Source organism: Podarcis pityusensis (assembly GCF_964106645.2).
Source record: "Podarcis pityusensis genome assembly, chromosome: 1".
In the NCBI taxonomy this organism is placed as follows: Eukaryota; Metazoa; Chordata; class Lepidosauria; order Squamata; family Lacertidae; genus Podarcis; species Podarcis pityusensis.
Genome location: NC_138028.1, coordinates 75,588,887 through 75,614,795, shown reverse-complemented (window position 1 = coordinate 75,614,795; position 25,909 = coordinate 75,588,887). Strand labels below are relative to the sequence as shown.

The following is a 25,909-nucleotide window of genomic DNA, read 5'->3' as shown; positions in this document are numbered from 1 at the left end:
TAAACTGCTGAATGGCAATGCTATCTTGGGGCAGTTGGGGAAAAAAATATTTACTTTTGCACTGTGACACTGACCTAGATATTGTAAAATTTAAAAAGAATGGTACAGCTTGTTTCAAAAGCTATATTAAATGAAATCCTACCATCTTTAAATTGGTCAACAAAGCCCAGCTTTCTCCTGCTGTGGATGGCATTATGAGGCAGAAACATGCAACCTGTAGTATACAGTGTCTGATGGTTAGAGGTATTTTTATTGAAAGTTGACAGAGATACAGGATCTATGCAAATTTTCCATAAGTTGTCTACATTCTCAGTGTTTCCATGAGGTTCCAAAGAGGACCATTACTTTTTCCCTCCCCTCTGGGATTTACCCTGGAAGGCTCCAGGATTCGTCAGGAGAGGCTAGTGTAACCTGTCTAGAACCCAAATTTCCTGATTTATAAACATTTTTGCAAGCTATTATGGGCTTCAATCAAATAAATATGAAAACAGGTAAAAATGTAGACGGCAAAGGTGTGTGTGTGTGTGTGTGTGTTGGGGGACACAGAGTGGGGAGCGGAGAGGGAAAGAACTTGGAAGCAGTCTGAATGCAACTGATATGTTCTGCAAAGGCCATGCCTAACTCTTAGCAGCAAGCTTTTTTTAAAAAATTATTCCATTCCCTCTCTTGAGCTTCTGAAACTGTGTACAGATTTAGGGGTATATCCCGAAAGAGGTCTGCATTTCACCATGCCTAACAGGGCAATCTGCCCCATCCTCTCAGTTCAGCACTCTCAGGTTGGTTATGTTGCCTTCATCTTGGGATCACTGGTGTACTCCTTCCGTTTCTCCTCCACCGCAGTCCGCCGTCCCCTCCGATTAAGCCGTGTCATTTCCATCTCACCATCAAATCCTATTTCTTTATCATGAAAATAAATACTTTGTGTACAAAATGTAAAAGTAAAACTCTCTGCTACGTAAGTTCACATACCAGTCAGGCTATTTGGGGGGCGGGGGGGGGGGAGAGGAGTGTCAAGGGGAGTCCTGATTGTTTCTTCGATCTGTTTGGGGTGGCGTTTGCCATTCGGAGGGAGTTGCATGGGTGTCGTCTTATTTGTTTGCGTCCCTTCTGTTAGAAACTCAATGGCGGCTTCTGGCACGGGAATTTGGGCAGCAACTACTGGCCACGGTCTAGTAGTTGGTGAGTGGGTATCGCAGAAAGATGAAGACAAGGATGATGCAGAAAGTGGCCAGTGCCGAGCTGGTAATGTTAAAAAGACGGGCAGTCTTGGCATCTTCGACAGCACCATTCAGGTCATTGAGGAGTTTTTTATCCCGAACCTGGAAAAAAGAACAACAACAACCATTGGGCGACATGTCCAAAATGGAAGCCAAGTAATCGGGCTACAGCAAGAGCCACAGCTTGCCCAGTGATTTCTGGTGCTTCAAAGAATGTGAGTGGAAACATCTAGTATTTGTTCCTACTGCATCATATGCATTTATTTCCTCTGCCTGGGACTCCTAACTATCTCCTTTACCTTTAAAGGATCGGGACAGTACTACTGATATACTTCTTCCAGCAGGGTGAACTATAGCACTGCAAATGTGATGATGGGAGCAGGTGAGTCAGCAGCGGGGTGGGGTGGGGTGGGGGTGGATATGACAGGTAGGTGCTAATTGGCTTTTCCTTGCGAGCACAGAGCAGTATAGCATTATGTGTATAGCTGCTTCCTCTAGGAAACTATGTCCATTGGTCGCAAAATTTGAGATGCAAATAATGGGGAGGGGAAGATGGAGTGGAGATGACTGGGGCATTAACCGTTGACATGGGCTGTGTGTCATGCACTGGAGGAAACAATTTGTGCATAGTTAAGACATTTCATTTCTTTAACAGCTAATGGCAAAAATCTATGGCCTTCTAAGTTAAGACTTCACCAGGTTCAGCACTGTTATGTGCTTCCTTTGTGACTGCAGCCAGGTTAATTTCCAACGCTCCTTCTGAGCAAAGCACGTTATGGAAAGGGCAATATACAGTTCAGAGTAGGGGTGGTAACCCTGTCATGCACTCCTATTTCAACTGGATCATGGGTATTTATGGGAGCTGTCAGTAGTCAATTGTATATGTGTGTGTGCGTCCCATCCCTCCTAGTGAAATCTGGCAGAGGATTCCACTGCAGCAAGAAGCTGTAAGTATATTAATATTAATAGGGTTAGGCTAATGGAGGTCTTATGCAGATCCCACGCAGTTTAACCTATAGCCACTGCAGCTAGACTTCAGGTTTCATAGAATCATAGAGTTGGAAGAGACCACAAGGGCCATCGAGTCCAACCCCCTGCCAAGCAGGAAACACCATCAGAGCACTCCTGACATATGGTTGTCAAGCCTCTGCTTACAGACCTCCAAAGAAGGAGACTCCACCACACTCCTTGGCAGCAAATTCCACTGGTTTCATTACTACAGAATAGATCCTGCACATCACTAGTACCAGTAACATTGCAAAAATAAAGCAGCATGCTCTGGAGCAGCCCTGCTGGTGCCTCTGTATTCTGGAATAGGTGATTGATAGAAGGTGGCCTCTACAGAGAGAATCCAAAAGCAGTGTCACTAAGCAATTCTTTCAGGTGTGCAGAAGCTGTAGACATATGGCTCAAGCTTGACGTGACTATAGTTACATTCTATATGCTAAAGTTATTCTGCTATAGTACTTTCATGGGTACCCTTCATCAGGTGCATTTCTTTGATTTGTCAGTGGGTCTATATATACATGGTTATATACACATGGTTGTAGAGCAGTGTCTCTCAAACTTTTTTCTCTGGGCCACACTTACAGAATAAAAAATTGCTTGTGCTACACTGATTTTTCTTTTTTTTACTGATAAGAAATAGATTGGAAAACACAACCAGGATTGTTCTCAGTATCACTTGATGCTCCTGCTCTCATTTTGAAATGATACCTATCCATTTCCTGCAAATATTTTAAAAAATGTTTTGACACTATACTACCCTGAAATATTGAAATGCTTCTTTGTCCTTGAATCTTCCCACCACACTTGCCCCCCTCTCCTGCCACACCTTTGAGAACCACTGGTGTAGAGGAAGGATGGGGGGGGGGACCAATGGAGTCCCATGACCATGAAATGCCAAACGTACAGCTTGTGACAGTACAATTAAAGTTTAAATGTATGCACAAAAAACAATGGAATCAGTTACAACAGTGGTAATTTGTGATAACCTAATCATCCTTCCTTTGTTGGAGAATAGCAATGTTCAAGTCAGCATTAGGAGAGAGTCCTGGGAGACTGAAATGTTCTCTCACGAGTTTCTGAACGTTGCCATTCCTGATGTCAGATATGTGATCATCATCATCATCATCATTGCATAGAGACTGACCTGAAACTCAATTACACAGCAAGTTTAAAAGAAGACGCCGGTATGAAACTACTGAATTAGAACTGAATAAGAAGTTTGATTATATCAGTTCTGAGCATAAGTAGAGACTATGGGTCCTTGTCCCACTACAGACATTAATTAATTTAACAATAATTAAGGTATCACCAATTACTGCTGTTGTGAATAGTCACTGGGTTTATTTTGCATACAATTTTAAGCTTCAGTTGAATTTTCACAGAGTGTACTATTGGCACTTCGTTGCCATTAGATCTCATTATTTACAAGTGTATATAGTGAAGTGGACTCTGGTCCACGAAAGCTTATGCCATAGTAACTGTGTTAGTCATTCAGGGGCCACAAGACTATTGCTTTTGCTGCAACACATGAACATGGCTAATTCATACTGCAGTGAGTTACTGCTTTAGTGCACAGGGAAGGCCACGTGATGCCCTTCAGATGTTGTGGTCTACAACTCCCATCAACCTGGACTGTTGATGGTTAGAGCCTTCAACATATAGAAGACACTACCTTAGGTACCTCTGCCTTACTGACTCGCATCAGGTCATAAGATTGCAGTAAGAAACTGAAGCCACTTGCAATGAACCAAGCTAAACACCAGGTGTCAGTGGTGAACTATGTATGGCAAACCTACCAAGCTGTAGTGCAGCAGAGCTGCCTAGAAAGAGCTAAACGTTTTAATTGACCAAGTGTCTCCAGAAATCTTCCACGAATTCATGCAAGTCATTTTTAAAAGTGATTTCCTTTATAAATCCCCGAGTGTTTACTGCCTTGTGAACTTGACATTGCTCAATGAAGTGATGGCAATAACAAAAGCCACAAGTTCAAATATTCAGTCTGTGATTCCAGCTTGCCAATTTCCAAAGCCTGCAGCTTATTTCAGGCCATGCAGCAACATCCCGTGCATTCTAAATACATGGGATCTTCCATTTTGCTCCCCTTGCAAGGCCTTTCTTTTACAAATACACTCCTTGCTTATCACAGACTCTGCCTGCTGCCTGCTTGCTGGCACAGTTGCTATTGAAGGAAATTGCTAATGTTGACTGAACTGTAAAAGGCGGCAGGGAGAAACTGCCTGTTATGCAAATGCATATATTAACTCCCTAAATCAACTTCTTTTAAGAAAAAAAGCAGCTCCAGAAAGGATTGGCTTTCAGCAGAGAAATAGATGGATGTTTAACCCTTTCCCCACCCAGTGCTCTTTCTCAGTATCTCCTCATTAGGGATCCAGGTGTGTGTTTGCTGCACACATTTCTGGGATTCTTTTGAAAAATCATATGCTTTAAATATATGGTGTGGACAGTGGTATCACTGCAGGTGGGGGTGTATATTTCCGTTTCTGCATTAAATTTTGAAAATTGACAATCAGAAAATGAATAATATGTATTCTGAATATATTAAGAATAATAGCATATCATTTGTTTTCATTATTTAGTTTATTCTACTTGCAGTGACTCATTTTCTTGCATAATGTATTTACAGTGACCAAGACTGCAGAAGTGAAGGGATTTTGTTTGTTTGCAGATAAACTTCAACAGAGTCACAGTGATTTTACAAATGCAAGCCCTTCTATCCCGAACTGTCATCATATTCTTTTATTGAAGAAGCTACATGAATTTGGTTCTAATCACCAAGACATCAATGATTATTTATTATTTACCCTGCCCTTCCTCCGAACAGCCTGCAGCAGCATACATAGCTCCTACTTTTTACATTCACAACAACCCTGTGAGGTAGGTTAGACTGAGCCACAACGACTGATTCAAGGCCACCTAATAAACTCTGTGGCTGTGGGTGGGTCTCCCCAGTGTAAAGCAAACACTACTACAACTCACTGGAAACAACTTCAAAGATGGTCCCACTACATTGCTTTGGATGGGTCTGGATTTATTTAACGGAACTGTATTGTGGAAACCCAGTCATTTCATCTGCCTCTAGCTTTGGCCCATAGTCTTCCTTAGATTCACCACCTTTGACAAGCATCCTTTCAAGAGTCTCAAAGCAATCTTGCATCAACAGGTCAAGTTTTCTTGCCATGGAGATAAAAATAATGGGGAAAGAGCCACCTGTTGACTAGTACTTGTTGCACAAATACAAACAGCACATAACCTTTACTTATCCCCAAAGCAGAAGTGGGGAACCTGTGGCCTTCAAGATGGTGTCAGACCACCACTGCTTTCATCCCTGAGTGGCTGAGGCTGGTAGGAGGTGGAGCCCCAATTTTTTTTGGAGGGCAGCAAATCCTCTCCCCCTTCCAAGGTAGCATCATGTCTGGGGGGGGGGGAAGCTCCATGGGGGGCATCATATGACTTCGCACAAAGTGCTCTGGGAATTATAATTGTGGTGAGAATTCTGCTGGAGAACCATAGCAGCTTAATGCATGGCATCGTATCCTACATTTGGTGAGTTATAAATCAATTCATTGGGGGGCAATTCCTAAGAGTTTAAATCCTTTTAAGTTTGCGGTGAAGACAGATCTCTTGTGCATAGCTCACAGCCGCTATACAGTAGCGGCAGCCATCTCTGCAAAAACGTTTTTAAAACACCCTAAATAATGTATTAGCTAGCATTAGTGTCAATTATTATTAGTTACATTTGTATCCTGCCCCTTTCCCCAAGGAGCTCCAAACAACATCTGTTCCTCCTCAAAAACTGAGATAGGTGAGATTGTGAGGCCAAGGTAGGCACTTGGCCAAGGCTACCAAAAAGAGCTTCATAACTGAGTGCTGGTTTGAACCTGGACTTCCCATATCCACACCCAATCCTAAAATTATGACTACACCATCACTGAGGTGTAGTCCAGGTGTCCTTTTCATTGCACATCCATCATGATTTGTGTTCAGGTTGGCATTGGGGCAGTTATCTGTGACCTTGCTTTCAGTACCATAAAAGTTTTGAGTCAAACGTACGCCATTGCTTCCAACTGGTGCATGTCCCACAGTTTTCTGCTGAAACCCCCAAACTTTTCATACTACAAAGTCCCAAGGATTTTTGGTCCCACTTTTGTGCCCCCTCCAGATGACAATGATGTGGTAACACTGGGGATGCATCACACAACAACTAATAAAATGGAACAATGTGTGAGTGATGCAGTATAAATCCACCACTAATAGACTGCTAGACTAATAGACTAAGGGACGCGGGCGGAGCTTTGGGTTAAACCACAGAGCCTAGGACTTGCTGATCAGAAGGTTGGCGGTTTGAATCCCCACGACAGGGTGAGCTTCCATTGCTCAGTCCCAGCTCCTGCCAACCTAGCAGTTTGAAAGCATGTCAAAGTGCAAGTAGATAAATAGGTACCGCTCGGGTGGGAAGGTAAACGGCATTTCCGTGCGCTGCTCTGGTTCGCCAGAAGCGACTTAGTCATGCTGGCCACATGACACGGAAGCTGTACGCCGGCTCCCTCGGCCAATAAAGCGAGATGAGCACCTCAACCCCAGAGTCGGTCACGACTGGACCTAATGGTCAGGGGTCCCTTTACCTTTACCTTTAATAGACTGCTATTGCATCACTGATAGGTTGCAGAATACACCCACAAACATACACACTAGTCTGGAGGGGACCTACATGATTTCCAGGTGAACATGCTAATTTCCTTCCATTGAAAAGTATAATGATTCAGGTAAAATAAAAGCTCTGTCTGTGGTGTTCCGTTTGTGATGGCTATTCTACCTATTCAAGCCATCATTTGAATAATGGATTTGCATGCGTAGTGAAGATGTTTGCACAGAGTTGCCTCTGTCTGATTAATACACTCTAGCACTATGTGCTTCTTTGCACTTTATTTATTCTTTTAGATCTAAAAAAAACCCTTTAAAAATGTGCATCTAAAAATGTATATGTGTGTTTGGAAACATATGTGTCATAGAGATTCACTTATCTGAAATCCAGAACTGGTTGCAGCTTACCATCCAGTTTATACTTTGTGGCAAACCTAGGATTGCTGCCACACATTGTGTGAAAAGGTCCTTTGTCTCATTCTCTGTCTGAATCTTCTACACCTCTTCTTCCTATTGCTGTTCTTCTTTCTCCCACATTCTCTATCTATACCTTTCCTTTAACGTCTGCTTCTCTGTTGTCAGACTGCTATGTCAAGGCAGTGGGTGGGGGCCAGGCCTGAAGCTATTCCAGAACTGTAGCAAGCTTGATTTTTGCAGTGAAATGCAGACAAAATCTCAGCACAAGTCTCTAGGAGCTGTAGGGGTACAACACTTTTGATGAAATAACTGAAAAGAACAAATGAAAAGAGCAGCTCATTTAGGACTTGCAGATGCTCATGATAATTAGGAGCATTTAAATGAAAGTGTTCTAGGAATGTACATCTCCCAGGAGCACCAGAATGAACTTTCTCCCTCCTTTTGATCTGTATCTTTGTCATTCCCTCCTGTCTTCCTTTCCCCCACTTTTCTCACATTGCTCCCTTTCCCCACTTCCTATTGTTTTGAAGATTAATATGGATTATCTACCACACTGAATGCTTTTAGGTGAAATAGTGCAGGGTATCAGCAGGGATTATAACAGAGAAAGCAGGCACTCTTTAATCAAGCTGACAATACCTTGCGTACTTTTACATGCCCTTCTGGCAACCCATGTTAAAGAACTATGTGCTGCCTCCTGTCACAGCAAAGCTGTTCACACAGGTCTCTCTCATCCTCTTTTCTTCCCCAACCCCCAAGAATATTAGGAGTACAATTCTGGCACCAGCATCTGCTGCTGAGTTTTGTCTGACACGGAACCAGAGCACTGCACTATTGCTATTACACTGAGACCTCTTGTGATTCCTATTTAACTAGCCATGGCCTCATGCATGCTAATCTATGCTTCCTTCCAGGCACCAGACAGGTGTTGCAAATGACAGCCTCAGGGGACCAGATTCAAAGGGGGAAGAGGCTCCTGTGAGTTTAATAGCTGCTTGGATAGAAAAGGGAATTCCTGGAAGTGCAGGTGGTCCTGGAGTGATGAGAAAAGCTGCCCTTGTAAAATTCCCTCTTTGAAGCTTCTTTAACCTTTGGCCACTCCAGGATGTCCTGTCTTCATACTATTGTTATGATCATTTTGTGGTGTGTTTTTTTTTGGGGGGGGGGTAAATATATATTGAGCGAATGCATTTTTAATCATGCACATCTTGCTATTAAGTGGCATTCTAGGCATTTAGGAAAATCCCCCCCTGGTTTCCATGTGGTTCTGGTGATGTGCCGGTTTGTGATTATGTGGGGGTTAATAGATTCACAGCTGTGCCTTTTATTATGCAGAACTCCTGGTCAGCAGCATTTCTCAAGGTGCAACTATCTTTTTTTCCTGTTCTCATTTAGCCTTGTGTTGCTGTTCTTTCCCTCTCCGTTAGCTGCTGTTGCATAAGGATCGATAAAGGAGATCTTGGCATTGTGCTCTCACCAGGAAGATTCATGGTTTTCCTGGCACAGTGTAGACATCCTGTCCCGAGAGTTATGCACACATAATGTTTCTGCAGCATTTACTAGTAGAATAGCTGCCACAACTGGGCACAGGGCAGGCTGCTGACAGATTCTCAATTATCTCTAGTGAACTACTTCTGTCCACTGACTCTGTCTACCTGATATAACCCTATCCACCCAGACATAAATGCAGCACAAATGCAGCTCTCTCTCTCATATTATTTGCAGGTGCTGCACAGAGTAGTGCAGATGCATGTTTTCTTTTAATCACCCCTTTCCCCAAAATGACTTCAAATAATGTTATGCTACTAAGGGTGAACTCTTATCAAACCTCAAAAAACAAACAAACAAAAAAACCCTCAATATATTTGTCCTTGTAATAAGGCAATGAAAATGGAATGGAGAGCTGAGACACAGATTCCTAAGGCCAAATGTTTCCCAGAGCTTGTAACGAGATTGTGGTAAAGTGCACAGAATTCAAAACTAGACCCAGACTTTCTGAAAAGGTGCCATTTATTAAATAAATTAAAGTAAAACCTCTGGGGATCCAGTTTCCATTATGCAGCCTTTGGTGTGAGGTTTTCAAGAGATCAGCAAGCAGAATAAAACTATCAAATCTCATTTGATGAATTTACATCCTACTTAAAATGCAAAGGCACATCTGTATGAGAGCCTCACTCGCTTCCAGTTCAATGCTTTAGTGCCAAAAAGGAAGTTTAAAACTAGTCTGCTGAAAAAGAAGAGACAAATGTTATAGAAGCCAAGCCAAGCCCCTCCCCAATTCTCCCTGTTTCCATGACTTGTACAAACAATGTGTTAGAACTCCAATCTGCATATACATGCAGGTAGGGAAAGGGTAGAAAACACATAAGAATGACCTTGCTGGATCAGGACAAGCCTATTTTCCAGCATTTTGTCTTCAAGGGTGATTGCTCAAGATACCTATGCAAAGCTCACAAGCAGGACATGATAAAGATAGTCATCTCCATTTATCTCTCATCTGTTGATCAGAAGTGAACTACCTCTAAATGTGGAGCTTCTGCTTTTAGTGTTAGCTTAGAAACTACTGATAGGGCTTATACTCCATAAATTCACCCAATGCACTTTTAACGTTATCTGTAGTTGTCCTCATTGCTACATACTGTGCAAATGAATGCCACAGGCTAGGTCTGTGTTACACAGAGTACTAGTCTGAAATGGTAGGAATACACCATTGCTTCTGTTTATTAAAGGCATGGCAATAGCCACATATGTATTTACTGAAATTCACCAACATAAGAAACACCAGGTGGAAATAGCTTCCCCCCTGTACACAGAATAGATCTTAGAGCTCTGTTGCAATTAGTGTTCTAAATGCTAGCTTGCTGTGCAAATAACCAAACTTCCCTCTTTTCTGAAATATACCCAGAAATTATGTGTTAAAACTCATTTGCCTCTCCTGCTCTTCAAGATGAATCCACGTAGACCGCTTACTCGTTTACTCTTTCAAAATCCTCTCTTGGCTTGCTCTCATAATTCATTACCCTCCAACTACCAGTCTCTGATTTCAAGGCCCATTGTGACTTATATCTCTGCCCATCAGCTGATGATAGACTCCTCAGCTCTTTCTCCTAATTTTCTTCCAGTTTGGGACCCGTGGGGTTTTTGTAGGCATGCAGGGGGCTTATATTTCACAAAGTTCTGTGCATTTTCCTGCTACATGGTACCCACACTGACTCCTTGATTTTTGTGATTGTCCCTGAAGAGTGTTGGCGGATCAGTGCTGATCAGAGTCAAAAGATTTGCAGCCACTACCATGGACAGCGGCATTAGAGGTCAAAATGATAGGGTGATTGCAGGACTGTTAGTTAGATCAAGGAATTTGTGATTTGCCTGGTCAATGCCTCTGGTCCTTGCACTGGATCACTTAAGGGTTCTTCTGAGATCCCAATGGCATAAGGCATAGCACTCAGACCCCAGTCCCTGCTGGGGGCTGAGACATGGGGGCTGTTTTAAATTGCTCTCCATGCTGCCAATTTATGTGGCAAGTTGTGTGTGCTGCAAATTACCATGTGGATCATTACTGGGAGGTGGTGTATTAAAATACTGAAATACATCAAACATTAAAAGCTTCCCTAAACCTTATTATCAAGATTGTGGCAGGCAGTGAGGAGGAACTGAACCATCTCCTTCTTTCTTGCAGTCGTAAAGAAAATCTCTCTGCTCTGAAGCTATTATTTGCACTTGAAATTTAATGAATTTAATGTCAAGTTTACTTTGGCCCTGAATGGACCTATAATAGTGGAAGCAACCAAAAAACCCATAGGAGAACCCAACTGTCCCATATATCTCAAACTATGTAACCGACGAAATTATCTACCATCATGCAGTCAGAACCAGATGCATGAAGAAAGGTGCATGTTTAAGCAAGCAGCTTCATATGGCTTGCACAGGCAAGGCAAAACAAATACTGCAGGGAAAAGCATGCTCCATGCTCCACCAATACCCTCCCATAGAGCTGCAACTCAAGCAGACCTGGGGGGGGGGGACTACTTTCTGGTCTTCAGGAGGCAGATCCCGACCATCAGCAAAACCCTTTCACTGAAAGCTGAAATACATGACCATCAGCATCATATTACATGGAATTATATCACTTTGGGAGAAAGCTAAGTAAGAACCTTCTTCCTAAAAAATCCAGGATTGGGGCTTTAAAAATATATCTAACCTCTTAGTGTTGACAAACAACAGGGGAGCTCTGTGCTTTTGTACCACATACCACCACCACCACCACCCCATCCAAAAATCTTATAAAACTGCAGGTTTAGGACAAAAATCCAGCCTGGAGCTGCTCAGGATATGAAGGTAAAGGCTGCCATCATATAACATTTCTCTGGCCCCGGCACTCTTAAACCTCATCCCATATGTTGCTGCTGTGCTGATGCAAAGGCAGCTCCCAGCACTGGGGTCTTAGGAACCTGTTGAACTTAATGTCCTATACTTTAGAGCCTATTTAAGGCAATATTTTAGCTATTCAACATCATTTTATTTTTTTAAAATTTATTTTAAGTTCATAAATTATTTAAAGTTCCAAGAGCAAACTCTGGGGATCTTATAGCCTTCGGCATGTTGGCTACCTCTCAGGTACAATACTCTGAACTTATGTTAACACAAAACAGGTTTCTTCTTCTTCAAGAGACAGCCTCTAGTTGTATTCGCAACTGAGGCCCCAATTAATTTTGCTTGAGCAAACATGTAGCCCCAGTGATGTTAATAGGCCAAAGTTCTTCACAGAAATTGCTGTTGTGGTCTGAGTACTGCCTGGAGTAAACTACTTCTCAATTAATATACATTGCCCGAGCTTACACAACACCAGGGGCTGTGTCAAGTAAATAGCCATGCACAGCACTTGATCTCCACTTATGCAGTTTCTTATCACTTTATTCCACTTTAATCAACTTTTGATTAATCTCAGCTGAACTGTGGTCATTGAAACGTATTGTGTTTGAGATGAAATCACACGAAATGAAAAGCTGTTATCTGTAGTGATCAATCCGTGATTCCCACACGCAAGCTGTCACTTGAAGTTTAGTTAAATCAGTCTTAGGATGGTCTATAGTAAATTGGGACAATGCTTCCACTTTTCAATACCACTGTCAGGTTTCCCAAAAGATAAAAAATAAGATGTAGTCGTAGCTGTTGTTTTTGATTTAGATAACCTTCTACTGGTCTAGAAGTATGCAAGCTTCCCCCCCCCCCCCCATGGAGGGGAAAAAGAGACAGTAGTGAAGATTTCATATTGTCATTCAAGGCTGTAGTGCTGGGGTGCTCCTAGGCCTGTTGCTCAGTCTGGAGGGTTAACCTATAGCAATGGTCAGACATGCTTTTCACCAGGTCCACCTGGTAAGAAAGCTGGTGACATGGTTCATACCTTCTCTTTGCCACGGTACAATGTAATACACTCAGCACACGGCTGCCCTTGATAATCGTCAGAGAGCGCTAACTGCTGCAGAGCAAAGCCATCCCTTGATGAAACTAGGCAGCAGGAGCATATTACACCAGTGAGAACTTGCACTGTTTCTCTATGGGATCCCAGACACAATTCAGGTGGCTGGCTTTGATTTATGAAATGCTTATCAGCTAGGGGGCAATTTAGCTATGTATCCATTCTGCACTTCTCATCCTGTCTTATCATTAGGATGCCTAAGGGCATTTCAATGCAAACAGTGCACACCTCAGTCACCATTTAACTTACTATCTATTGCAACTTATTCTGCAAGCAAGTCCAGCGAGTATTATGCACAGTCAGGATCCATATTTAGGCATTCATTGAACTCTGCTTTCCCTGTCCCCATCCCCACCATCCTCTATGAGTCAGAAGGAGACTGTCAGGGTTTAACATTGTGTGCAGCACTTACATGAGCACAGCAGGCTCCCTGTTGCAGACAATCACCTTCCAGCTTCTGGAGGGTGACCAGGGCAGCAGTGGTAGTCATCAGGGCAAGGTAGAGATGCTTGCCTGACCCCTGATCACTGCTGTCACTGCGGCATTTCATGAAGGGAAGGAGTAAGGTGGCTTTGAGATGGGCATTATGCGTATGCACTTATGGAATCTATCTGGTGCTGCTGTTGGTGTGCTTGCACCATGCTGAACTCATCACGACCTTGCTCCTCACCCTTCCTGGTACATCACAGTGATGACAGTGAGAGGGGGTCAGGTAAGCAGCACAGTCCTGCCAATAACTACTGCAGGACAGAGTTGGTGCACTTTATCCCCATTCTCTCCCATCACATGTTGATTTAAGATAGGAAGCAAGTGCCTGAATAGGATTAGGGCAGTGGGAGCATTGCAAGACTTTGAAAAACTGGACTGTACTCCAGCACAGTAGAAAAGGAGGGAGTGGATACATTCCAACAATATATAAATAGACACTTTAGTTTTTCAGGCTGCCCTCCATGAGAGAAAAGAATGGAGCAGAAATCTGAAACACGTTCATCACTCAGCAAAGTGCTCATTTTGCTATACACTCTGCCTCTATCTATTCCACAGACCCCTGTGCATAAGCCACAAATGCAATGGGCACTGCCTCCTTTGTCACTCTCTTTCTGTGCCTTTGAAAAATGTTGTGCTTGCATTTTTTCCATTTCTCTCCATCTCTTCCCTGCTATAAAATCAGAGCTGTAAGAGAGAGAAGAGCCCTATGGGCTTGCTGCAGGAATTACTGACAGAAAATCTTCTGACCTGTGCCATGCAGAAGGTCAAAATAATTGACCATAATAGTCCCTTCTGGCAGTGAGAGCTATGAAGATACAGAAACTGTCTAGCCCACCACATGCTCCTGCTGACATTCCTTATATTGCTCTTATCAGTGCACAAGGCAGGTTATTTCATTTATTTCTCTGTTATAACAAACACCAGCGGTTCCATGGACTGACAGACATCAACACTACCTTAATGATCAGCTTGTTTCTCTTTCCTTAATTTTAGCCATTTTCTTGGATCTTTAGAATTGCTCTGTTCTGAAAGAGTCAATGGGAGCTATAGATTCTGAGTACTTTTGGTAAACAGACTTCTATCTATATCCCTCTGGAGGATTCCAAACATTTATTTTACCACTAAGGTTTACATCCAAATGACATTTACATGCAGTAAGCATGGCTCTGATCCTGCAAAGTATGGAGTACCTCCTTCAACCTTCCATCTTTACTGAAGCCTGCACTAAGCACTTCTGCATCTTCTGCATGAAATTTTTATGGAGCTTTTGACTGGCTAGCTCTTCTTCAAAGCCTAGATTATAAACCTGAGGAAATGAGAGGTTATAAGGACTGTAAGAATTGGAAAACTACACATCATCCAAGACACCTGTTAAGGATTTTCTCTCTCTCCTAAATGAACAAGTCTAGCTCATGCTGACATTTGTAGTTATTGGGCTGTAGATTTCAGAATATCTGGCTTAACTCTTTGCCCATAGATGAAAGCATTCTTCAAACTACTGTTATGGTGCACAAGAGTCCATTTTATTAAAACAATAAATAAATTGGGGTGAAGGATGAAAACAAGCTATTCCAAGACCTATGCTACAAGAATCTTCTAAAGAAAACTTTCCTTTCTAACCCAACGTCAACCCTTTGCTGCCTGTTTCAATGTACAGACTTATTCCTTTAATTAACCAGGCATTTAAATTTAAAGATGAACAAATTGCCAATACATTATTTGCACTGTGTACAGTATTCAGCATGCAACTTTTTCATTGACTTCAGATTAAATTGCTGCACTTGCCCCAATGTCCCAGTTCTCTGAGCGATGCGAAATTTCAGGTGCAAGCAGTTACCCAGGTTTGTGTTTCTTTGGCATGAAGTCGCTGGGGCTTAAGACATTTTGTAATGTTTGTATTTATTTTCAGCTATACATGGTGAGCATAGATGGAAGAGTTCTGCTTAACAACTCCAACAGACACTCAACATTCATCTGTCTCCACATCAGCTTCAGTGGAACAGGCTGCATCCTGAGATGTTACAGATCTCCAGTTCAATTTTCTGTCTTCTGATCTGCCTGGCTCAAAACTTTAAGTCTCATTATTTTATTTTATTTTTCACAGACACTAGTTTAATCACTTCTCTTCCTGCCATAGTTGGAGGAAGAAGACTAAGTAATTTCTGCCCATCACCTATGCCTTCCTTGGTCATCTTAGCTCCCACTGAGACACACCAGTTGACAATGGAGTGCACCTCCAGGGGTGAAGTCAAACCAGTGGAGAATCACAATGCCTGCTGTAGCTGCAGAGACTGGTAAATGCTGCCTCCTGCATTGTTTTTGCTGTGTCCTTCCTGTGTTTTTGCTGTGCACTGGGGTCCTTCCTGCGGCACAAGCCTGAGCAGTGTGTATGGAGGTGCTGGGCTGTCCAGGCCTCGGTGATGTGACCCAAAGGAAAGCAGAGCACTACATTTGGCACCAGCTTGGCTGCAGGAGTTGCCAGAAGGAGGCGTACAAGGCAACCGTCCTAGGGACTGCACTCCAAATTTGTGTAGGGTTTACTCCTTAGCCTTTTCTTCTCTCCAAGATGTCCCAGAGCTAATTGGGGAGTGGGCTCAAGGGCAGGAAAGCCCCATTGCCATAGCAGAAGTTCCTGCACAGGTTTCCACTAGTAAGTTGAATCCAGCCTATTGAATTTGGCAATATTATCAGAGGATTCCCAACTTCTGTCAAAGGTCTTTTAAATCTTGTATGCAATTATCCTTAAAAGGATACATCAGCAAAACAAAATAATTGTTTCTAAAGCACCTTGCCATAACACAAAGCAGAAAACTTTGTGAAATATAACAGGCTCCAGAGATGATTGAATTGGGCTCAAGGCTCATTTAATGCTTGTCTACACAGAGTAATAAGTTACCCTTCACTATTTTTACTACCACCTCTTAGGACTTCTAATTGACATGTCTGCTTTAATGGAACACTATTGTTTATCCAAATGTATGTCTCACTAGGTCTGAAACCAAAATGGTGTCTCCAATTTCGCAGCTCATGATCTACAAAAAGGAGCAGTAATTCTTGGGGGTGGGGGCACTGCAGATACACTTAAAGTATCTACAATCATCCCATCTGCAGCACTGATGACACCTGAAGTTTCTAATTCTGACTTGCAGATTAACCACAGTCAGCCCAGTTGGATCCAGGGGTGGGGGAAATTGGTACAGATGAGAGGAGCATGGGTGGGGGGAGAATCAGAAGGAGTGTGCAACCTGAAGGTAGCCAGACCATGATTTGGCATCAAATGCAAACCAACCCAATGACTACCAACTCAATTTAAGATGTATTATACCATTCTGAAAATAACAGAAATGAAAAGTACTTTTACATTTCCCTAATCAAATGTTTCGAGACTACCGACATTTTTAAAGATCATTGAATCATCATAGAATTGCAGAGTTGGAAACACAGGAATCTTTTGCCCAATGTGGGGCTTGAACCCATGACCCTGTGATTAAGAGTCTCATGCTCTACCGGCTGAGCTATCTCTCAAGGGACATAGATGTATACAGATTTATAACAAAAGGCCATATTGCTGGGGTACATGGAGATTAGCAGCTGCTCTATGTTGGGGTTGGGTCAGAGGCACCTCAGTGGGTGGATTCCCTTAACGTGACTTAATGTGTGAGGGAAGCTTTATTCTGAAGCGAAAGTACATGTTTACTGAGCTACTATGAGGGACAGTTCATCTCAGCACCCTCTGCACAGAGATGCACTGTATAGAGGCTGGGCAACAGTTCTATTAAGTTCCACCGTTACCTTCACTCTCTGCTTTCAAGAGTGGATTCTATGGCACCTGACTCCAGTTTTATTGACCAGAATTTGTTTCTTTTCTTCCACATAAAAGTCAATAGCTGCCACTGACTTCTATGGGAGAAAGTATGCAAACACGGAGCCCCCTACCCCGCCTTACCTCAAAAACTGCTCATCCCAGTGCATGGTGCAGGTTTTGCAACCTCTCAAGTGTGCATCAGACTCAAGTCCCACCTTTTTAATTAGTTAAAATAGTTTATCATTAATGCCGTTGTCACTGTCGTCACAACAGTCATCATCTATCTACCTTGTTTTTTCCTGTTAATTAGGTAATAATAAAAACATACCAAATACAACATAAAATTAGCAATAAACCACAAGCAGAAGAACTGCAAAAAGAAGCTAGCAGCAAAATAACTTAAAACAATGAGTACCAGCAGATTAACTACAAAAGCAGCAGTGTCAAACAACAGGCAGCTAAAATTGCCTGTTCCCAAAATGCTTAGGGGGCTTATAAAAAAAAAAAGGCCTTTACTTTCCTCTAGAAAAACTGGCAAAGAAAAAAGATTTAAAAACCTATTTGGGGAGAGAATCACCATGCCTGTGGAGCAACTGCTGAAAAGACACACTTTTGTGTAGAGAACTTGTGTAGAGAATTTGAGTTAGGGATGTATCATTCAATTTAATAAGCCTATTTTCTTCTTGATAGCTATGTTAACACTTCAAATGACTTCTAAGTTGTTCTAATTTTATTTCTAATTCTTCTTCATTCTTTATTATTATTTATTGTTAATAATGAAAAATCTTAATAAATAATGGTATGATTCACCACCAAAGTTTCATTCCGTACCTAAAATTCTGCATCTCCACCTCAGGTTCCTTGCCACTTCTTGGGTTTTGTGGCTCACAGTCTCCAAATTCCTCTTGCTGCCTCGCCCGTTCTGTTGGTGCCAAGACTATTGTGACATTAAGGCAGGGTGTGTGCGAGAGGGGTTTTTTTAACCCCAAAATCCCATGGGCCGTCTTAACTTTGCCTATGTGTGTTCTCTTCCCTTCAAGCTACATGCTCTCCTGAGGCCTCTTCTTCCCACGAGGTGAGGGAACTGCACACAGACATTTCTCTTGGGCACAGAAAAGCCATCCCAATAAAACCTAAAATGTGTTTGGGCTGTCCCAGAATTTGCAAAGAGAATAAGAATTTGCAGAGAATAAGAAACTCATCTCCACAATAACCCATTTCTGGGTTTCTCCCTTAGAAACCTTTTTCAACATTTCTGTCAAAACCCAAACCCTAACCCTTTACCCCTCCACAGGCAAGTTCTCCGTTTTTTGTCTCCAACCCATTGCATAACCACAAGATGTCATCTAGGGCACAGTGAGCTCTAGGTTTAAGGTGGTCAAGCTGCAAAGTGCCCTCTGCTGAACCTCTCCCTGTGTTGATAGTCATGCACAGCATTGTATTATTCCATTGTATTATTGTTATTAATGCCACCCAACAACACACATCTCAGGTTTCAAAGGCCAAGACAAGAGATGCATCTTCAGCATACTACAAGAGCTGTCTACTGAATGCCGGCAGCACCTCTGATTCCTCTCCCCTTAATCAATCTAATATCAGGATTTTCCTCATTTTTCTTGTCCTTTGGGGCAAGGGTGTGAAGATTTGTCAAATTTCAGCTCTTTAATATCACAGTGACAAGTGAAGGTCAGGTTTCCTAGCAATGGTGCCATATAAAAAATAGGCAACAGGTGCTTCAGAAGCTGCCGCATGCTGCCATCTCACTACTATCCATGCTCCAAGGTGGACCAACAAGGGCACATAAAAAGGCATTCTCAGTGGCTTCCCCCTTTCCCTTGAATGCTGTTGTACAATAATTTTGTTTGGGCTGGCACTCAGAAATGGGGGGAAAGGGAAGGAAACATAGACAACCAGGGTAGCACACACTCTTCTGCAACCTCTTCAGAAGCACCCCATGGATTCTGATCCTTTAAAAAAAAAAGGCAGCATGTATTGCTATTGAAGCTACATGGTAGACTGCCAGCAATAAGAATTTGCTGCAAAGATTGTCACTGAGGAACTTCACACATAACTAATGCCCGGCATACTTTATACCACTCTCCCTCTCATTCATATTGCTTGTTCTTATTTAGTGTTGTAATTTCCCTGTTCTTGATCACTTGGAAATTTGCTTAAAAGCAGAAGTGTTCACATAAGTTTTACCAAAAGCCATAGGAGGACCATTTACCAGTGCTGTGTCAGGGACCCCAGGGCCTGATTCCCCACCTTATCACCTGGCCTGGTCTCTACCTGTAGCCTGGCTTGGTCAGGTGGCTGCAACTGTGTGTGTTCAGACCTCAGATCAAGGAAGAGAGTGGTGATCTGCAACATCCAACCCTGGAAGTAGTGGGCAGTATGACACATCTGGGAATGCCCAGGTCTGGCATAAACAATGAGAGCTTGGACTTAGTTGACTCTTGCCTGGTTAGCAAAGTATCCTCTTTGTGCTGCACTTCAGGCTTCAGCTTCCAACCTCAGCAACTGACATTGGGCACCTTGGAGCAGAGAACATTCCTTTTGCTCCAGGTCTGGTCAGCTGGCCCTCTGACGGCCCTGGCATGTTAGTCCTGTTTGCAGGCAGATTACTCCTGAAGCGCTGAACCAAAGACATGCTGGATGGGCAGAAAACCAATGAGGACTAAATAAGGTACAATGAGGAATGAGAAGGTCAAATACACAAGAGCTAGAAAGTGAAAAACCAAGATGCCACCTGTGGAGATATGCCCTATTGTTTGAAAATTAGTAAGATATATGCAATTTGGGTTTCAACAAAACATGGGATACTTTGATAAGAGCCATGGCAGGACAGGACAAGGAAGAAACTAAGGCTTGAGCCATGGTGATTGAAGGAAGGATAGAGAATAAGAGCCTAGCAGCTTTGAAGGAAGTCTGAGTATGGCCCAGAAGCTTGGCAGACAAAACTGAGGTCAAATTCAATCTTCACCTTTCTACTCCCATGGCTACAAAAATTCTCGTGCATTTTGATCTGCACATTTTTCAAACTTTTCTCTTTTACAATGAGAGCTTGAAATGTGATTCCCCCCCCCACACACACACACAAATGCTACACTGAGATACACAGAAGGCCGGCCTGTTGTGCTACACTGTCTTGCCTTTGCCCAAAGTTAACACAGAACAGCCACGGCCTGTTTGCTCTGACATTCTTTCCCATCTTGAAAGACGCTTGTGAGGAAGGCAGATAACAGTACCAAAAAACCCCTGCAACCCACCCTACAGCTTGAGGATTAAACTTGCAACAAGGGGGACTTTGTGAGCAGAATGACCTTCTTCCCATTTCTAAAGGAGACTCTGCTCTCAAAGTTTTGAAGCCATGTTTTGAAGGGGGTGGGGGTGGGGTGAGCCATATAACTTTTGAGCCGCCTGCCAAAAAATTGCTAAGCCCTTGTAGAGCTGTTGGCACACAACAGCCCATTAACTGCATCCGACCTCCCAAAATCTCTTTCATGAGACTGAGGGAGGCATCTGCAACCCTATTTCACATGTAGTGAAATGGAGAAATACAATAACACAAGCAAAGGAGGCAAGTTATTCAGCCCCCAAATAATATTTTTTTTCGGGGGGGGGGGGACACAAGAGTTTGTTGGAGCAAAGCCAGGTATTTGGTGGCCAGCTTGTAAAACCAAAGAGACTGAGGGTGCAGCTAGCTTGGAAACAACCCTATTGCTCTCTTGTGGAATTCACGGTCGCTGGAGTTATATGCAATTAATTGATCTATTTCTGTGATGAAATCCCTCTGAATAGTGTAAATGCTGTCTGCCAAAACACATCCGTTATATTCCCCTCTGGACCTCAGATATATTAGAGGCTACACAACAGCCCCTGGGCCTTCTTTATCCCCACATCCAGATAGCTATTCCCCCCCATATGTAAAAGGGGAAGTCGCCATCCATTCTTCCTTGATAGATGATCGCAATTTGCTTGTTGGCTGCACCGAGCAGTGAAATCCTGGAGCCCAGCTGGCTCATATTCACCCTGCAGTTATGAGGAATAATTACAGCAGGTCTGGTGTGCTCAGAGGGTAGTGTTACCTTAGAAAAGGTTACACAAGCTAGAGAAGCTACATGGCCAGAATTTCATCTCCCACCCCTGCCATCTCCATTCCTGTTTTGACCAAGCAAGCCAAAAGGCTTTTACAGCCTTTTAACTGGCTGTAGGTTCCCTTTAACTCAACAGCCTGAGTGCATCATCTCCTGCATGTTTGCTGATTTCCCTTTTTTATTTTTAAATCAAAGCTCCCATTTCTAGAGCCACCTTCCTTGCCCATATGACATGTACCATCCCCTCTGTCTTCCACCACTCCAGCCAGCAATCTTGCTCTCCTAGAAGGTCTCCATTGCTGACCTTGTAATTTACAAGGCCCAAGGGAGAGTGAAGCATGAGTTGCTTTCCTCCTCCTCGCCTGGGTATTCTAAACAGCAGCAGAACAGCAGCTGTTTCTTTCACCCCCTTCTTGCTCCCACTTGCCAAAGGAAGAAGCTGGCCTAACGCAGCAAGGGTTATAAGAGACCTAGAGGTCCCCCAAAGAGCAGAGTAAGAAGCTGACAAGCGATTCATCTGTGCTTAAGGCTGCTTCCCAAGGGTTTCTCAGGTCTTCCGGTTTGCAGCTGCTGCATTCATCAAACGATTCCTTTCCATCGAGAGCCAATCAGATCCCCAAAACAAAAAGGCTTCTCACTAAGGGTCAGATGCCAATGCCACAAGTTCGTAAAAAGGACTCCCGCTGATTCTGATTAGATTCTTATGAAGCATTCTTCTGTGGAGCTCTTAAAATATTGTTTTCAAAGATTACCCTTTGCTGAAACTAAGCCACATTCTCAGCTTGCAGAAATATTCACCGTCCCTCCACTGCAGGCAACAGTATTATTACATGCTTCTACATCAGTTGGACTCCAGATGTTCACAAAACAGTGATGCAACAAATTCAAGTATGCATCTACTTGGAGAACTTCTACTTGAAGAATCCAAACCACATTCCTAGCTTTCATGAGGGGCAAACATTCTAAAACCTAGCTGTGCCAAAATATTCTAGCCTGTTAAACTGGGAAACAATTCAGTAAAAGCTGTATTAAAGTTTAAAAAGTCCTGCATGAACGGATAATGCTTCATGGAATATGAGTGTTAGTACAGTCCTGTTAGCACTGAGTTAAAATCCCTAGTCAGTCATAGATTCACTGGAAAGCCAGAGAAAGCCACAATTTCTCAATCTCAGATTATCTTCTACAAAAAAGGAGGGATATTAATAACCTACCTCATAAGACTGTTGTAAAGAATAATCCAATACTATTCATAAAGGGCATTACAAGTAATGTAGAAAATGACACAATGATGGATGGTGATGGTAGGGATGGCAATGGCACGAAAGAATCCCTAACTCACCAAAATACTTTTAATTACATTTCTCCCCCAGCTAGCTCTTTGTCTGCCAGTTGTAAAACTCATTTGCCAACCTTATTAACCATGAAATCGGAAGAGAGATAATCACAAATCTTCAGCAACAGCCAAAGCCAATTCAGATCTATAATGGCTGATTCTTCTCATCTTACCCATCCAGATTCCTATGAATGCCTGCAGGTTATTAGAATGCTCCTTTTCTTTATTCTGTTGGATGCCATTCACAAACCAAAATATTCATGCTCCACAGCCAAAACATTTGTGCCCCACAAACCAAAATATTCATGCCCCCCTAGAGAGAAAGTTCTTCTCCTGAACCCAACACATTACGCCTGATAACATGCAAGAAAGAGCAGTTCTCATCAGAGAGCTGCAGTAAATCAGCTTCACTATAACGAGCCCAGGTGGAGGGGCACAGACTTTCTCCAGCTATGGCCCCAGAGAGCCTCACTAAAAAGGGCTAAGATCGGTACTTACTTTCAGAGAATATGCCAAGGCAATGAATCCCAGACAGCAGAAATTGAGGTATACAAAGTTGAAGATGGACCAGAGATAGTAATCATTCACCTCGGTGGTGTCTGGGTAGATTTCAATCACCGTGGTGGGGTTAGTCATCGTCTTCTTCTCTACAGAGTGTTTGCATTGGACAGGTGGCCGCAGGCTGTCCCCTTTGCAGCTCTTGTTCTCCATGAGGCAAACGGCAGAAGAAGGAGACAGGACCGGCGATCCTTGCTGTGCAGGGGGCGTCTTGGAGATGCAAGCAAAGCACCCCTGCTGGGGGGCGTGGGGGGGTCTTCGAGTCCAAAAGGCCCCGTCAAAGGGACATGGAGGGCCCAAGGGGGGTTCCTGTGGTCTCTCCGTGGTGGCAGCCCCCAGTTTACACAACTATATCCCGGCAAAGTGTGATCCCCTGAGAAAGACGGGGAGGAAGGAGGCAGGCAGGCAAGCAGGATCAGAAAGGAGAAAGAGGTGGGAGAAAAACAGAGAGTGCAAGGATGCAGGAATCAGAAGGGAAGAAGAAGAAGAGGGGGAAGAAGAGGATTAAGGCAGAGGATAGGGCAGTACACAATTGGGGAGGAAAAGAGGAGCAGAGGAGAGGGAGGACAGCATATCGAGGCAGGGAGGGAAGAGAGAGAAGACTGTTTACACACATGTACCAACCGCCAAGGAGTATTTCTCCGGCACACTGAGCAGTCATTAATGTATGCAGCAGTGTAACAGTTCCTGGTCTCCCTGCAGCTGGGTGTCCCAGCTCCCTCCCGCAGTCTGCTCGCTTCCCCTCCCTCGCCTCCCACACAGAGCAGCCCCAGAGTTCATCAACACCCCGGGAAAGGCAGGGGAGCTTGACCCATCCGTCTCCTGCTTTCTCCCTCTCTCTTTCTCTTTCTTCTTCTTCTTCTTCTCCCCCCCCCCACCCCATTCCCCACTGTCTTCTGTTGATCCCTGCCAAAGTCCTTTGCGGTATTGTCTGACAACAACAACTCCTCTCTGTCATTCCCTCTCTCTTGCCCCTCCTCACTCACTCAACTCAGCATCAGCTTCCTAGACACTATCAATGAGGATGAGGATGGATTATTTTTTTAAAAAAGAGAAAGAATTCCAAAGAGAGGAGCCTGGGCTGGGACTAGCAGGCAGTTCCCCAAACCGATCCGCTGCCGGCGTCCCCCTCGCTGCCTCCCCCCTCCCTCCCGCGGCGACCCTTCTCCTCCTCCCCTCCGTCCATCTCGTCATCCGAGCTCTCCTGTCCCGTGCCAGGATCGAAGCCGGGTGCTGGGAGCCGGGCGGGCGAGGAAAGCGAGTCTGTCGCGGGAAGAGGCTGCACAGCTGCGACAGATCAGCCCTGCCTTGTCTGTCTTTTGGTCTCTCTCTCTCTCGATTTTGCTGAGTCCTCATCTTTGCTGGATTCCTGATGTAATTGACTTTCCCTCCCACCCCCCTTTCACCTGTCAGCAGTTTTCCCGTTTGCACAATGTCGCGCGGTCAGGGGTGGCTGTGGGAAGAGGAGGAGAAAGGGGGGGTGGAGAAGAAGAGGAGGAGCAGGGGGGTGTCAGCCTGAAAGAACCCCCCCTCTCCCTCCCTCCCTATCCCACACGCTTTCCAATTGGGAAAAGCAGCCTGCTGTTAGCCCCACGCTTGCTTGCTTGCCTGCCTGCCCATCTAGCCGCCCATCCATCCATCCATCTCCGGAACAGAGGAGGAGGAGGCGAGACTACTCACAAGGAGGGACTCGGGGAGTTGCTGCGTCTCCAGCTCAGCACTGCCTCCGGCTCTTCTTCTTTTCCCACAACTGGAGTTGGTGGAGGAGGGGAGAGGGGAGCGGGGACAGCAGGGGAGGGGAGCGGGGAAGAGGTCAAGCGGCATCTCTCTCCCCTCAATTCCCAATCAGGGCAAGGCGCGCGCACACGCTCATTAGAGCCTTGAGGCTGCCCAGCTCCACTTCACCTCGGCCAGGCGCGCTCGTTGGTGTGCGCTCGCGCGCTCTCCTCCCCTGCTGCCGCCCTTCTGGCCCCAAGCGCGCGGGGTGTGTGTGTGTGTGTATTCGCGGGCACGCGGGCGCGCACGCGGCGACCTTCTACACGGGAGCCCAATAATAATAATAATCAAATCTCAAACCCACTCAACTCCCCCCTACCTTGTGGAAACGCGGGCCGCCCCCCGCGTCCAGGCGCAGGCATCGCCAGTTGAATGCCGTCCAGTTGGTCCACAGCGGTGTTTCAGAAGCAGCGGGGAAGCTGAGGGGCCACTTGTGTCCGAGGCGTGCAGAAAGTCCCTCAGGCAGCAGGCCCGGCCCGGGCCTCCGTGACCGACGCGCATGCAGACACGGGCACGCCGTCCAACATGGAGGTGCGTGGCCAGCAGCACTGAGGGACTCCTGGCCACCCCCGCCCCGTCCCCTTCTTCAGTCTCCTGTGGGGAGGAGGGTGTTGCCCTGCTGACGCGAGCGCCGAGGGGCAAGGGGCGCTCTGTGCGCTCCAGTCATGGGGAAGAGATCGAAATTGGATAAAGATCGAATGTCGCCTGCGCGGGCGGCGGACACACGCAGACACGTATCTGTACAGTCGTGTCAGAAGCGCCCCGCTGGCCCACAGAGCTGGGGAACCAAGAGAGAAGTCTGGCAAGAGAAGGGACCATGGGAGCTGGAGCTCGTTTCTTGTGGAAAGATGGGGGAGGTCAAAGAGTTACGGCTAAACGAGAACAAAAAAGTTGAGGCCTCAGTGGATTTGAGGGTGGCGCACTCTCCGTACCCGCCCAACACGAAGCAAACCCAGCCGACATCCCAACTGGAGAGAATACTGTATAGGAGAATACATATATTGCTAACAATTACTAGCATGAAAAGTTCATCATATTTTGAACTGAAACTAATAGTCTGGGTTAAAT

At 44.5% G+C, this 25,909-nt stretch overlaps 1 protein-coding gene across 5 annotated transcripts; it reads right to left on the bottom strand.

Annotated features, from left to right (window-relative positions):
* Positions 1-231: 231 nt before the first annotated feature.
* IFITM10 (interferon induced transmembrane protein 10) lies at positions 232-25,624 on the bottom strand. 5 transcript variants are annotated; one of them, XM_081000042.1, is made up of 3 exons: positions 25,161-25,624; positions 23,006-23,438; positions 232-1,319 (listed from the first exon to the last, which is right to left on the bottom strand). In XM_081000042.1, exons 2-3 carry the CDS (start codon positions 23,216-23,218, stop codon positions 1,170-1,172), a joined length of 363 nt encoding a protein of 120 aa, XP_080856168.1. In that variant the 5' UTR covers positions 23,219-23,438; positions 25,161-25,624; the 3' UTR covers positions 232-1,169. The 5 variants fall into 5 exon arrangements, with proteins under 5 accessions (XP_080856168.1, XP_080856167.1, XP_080856169.1 ...); XM_081000041.1 differs by lacking the exon at positions 25,161-25,624 and adding an exon at positions 24,746-24,982; XM_081000043.1 differs by lacking the exon at positions 25,161-25,624 and adding an exon at positions 24,472-24,691.
* Positions 25,625-25,909: the final 285 nt, after the last annotated feature.

What these genes read in the sequence shown, in the direction of transcription:
- IFITM10 (XM_081000042.1), bottom strand. Translation starts at nt 23,218, where the DNA reads ATGGAGAACAAGAGCTGCAAAGGGGACAGCCTGCGGCCACCTGTCCAA. An exon ending in CCTTGGCATATTCTCTGAAA is followed by an intron (nt 1,320 to 23,005) that starts GTAAGTACCGAT and finishes TCTTTTTTCCAG; the next exon opens with GTTCGGGATAAAAAACTCCT.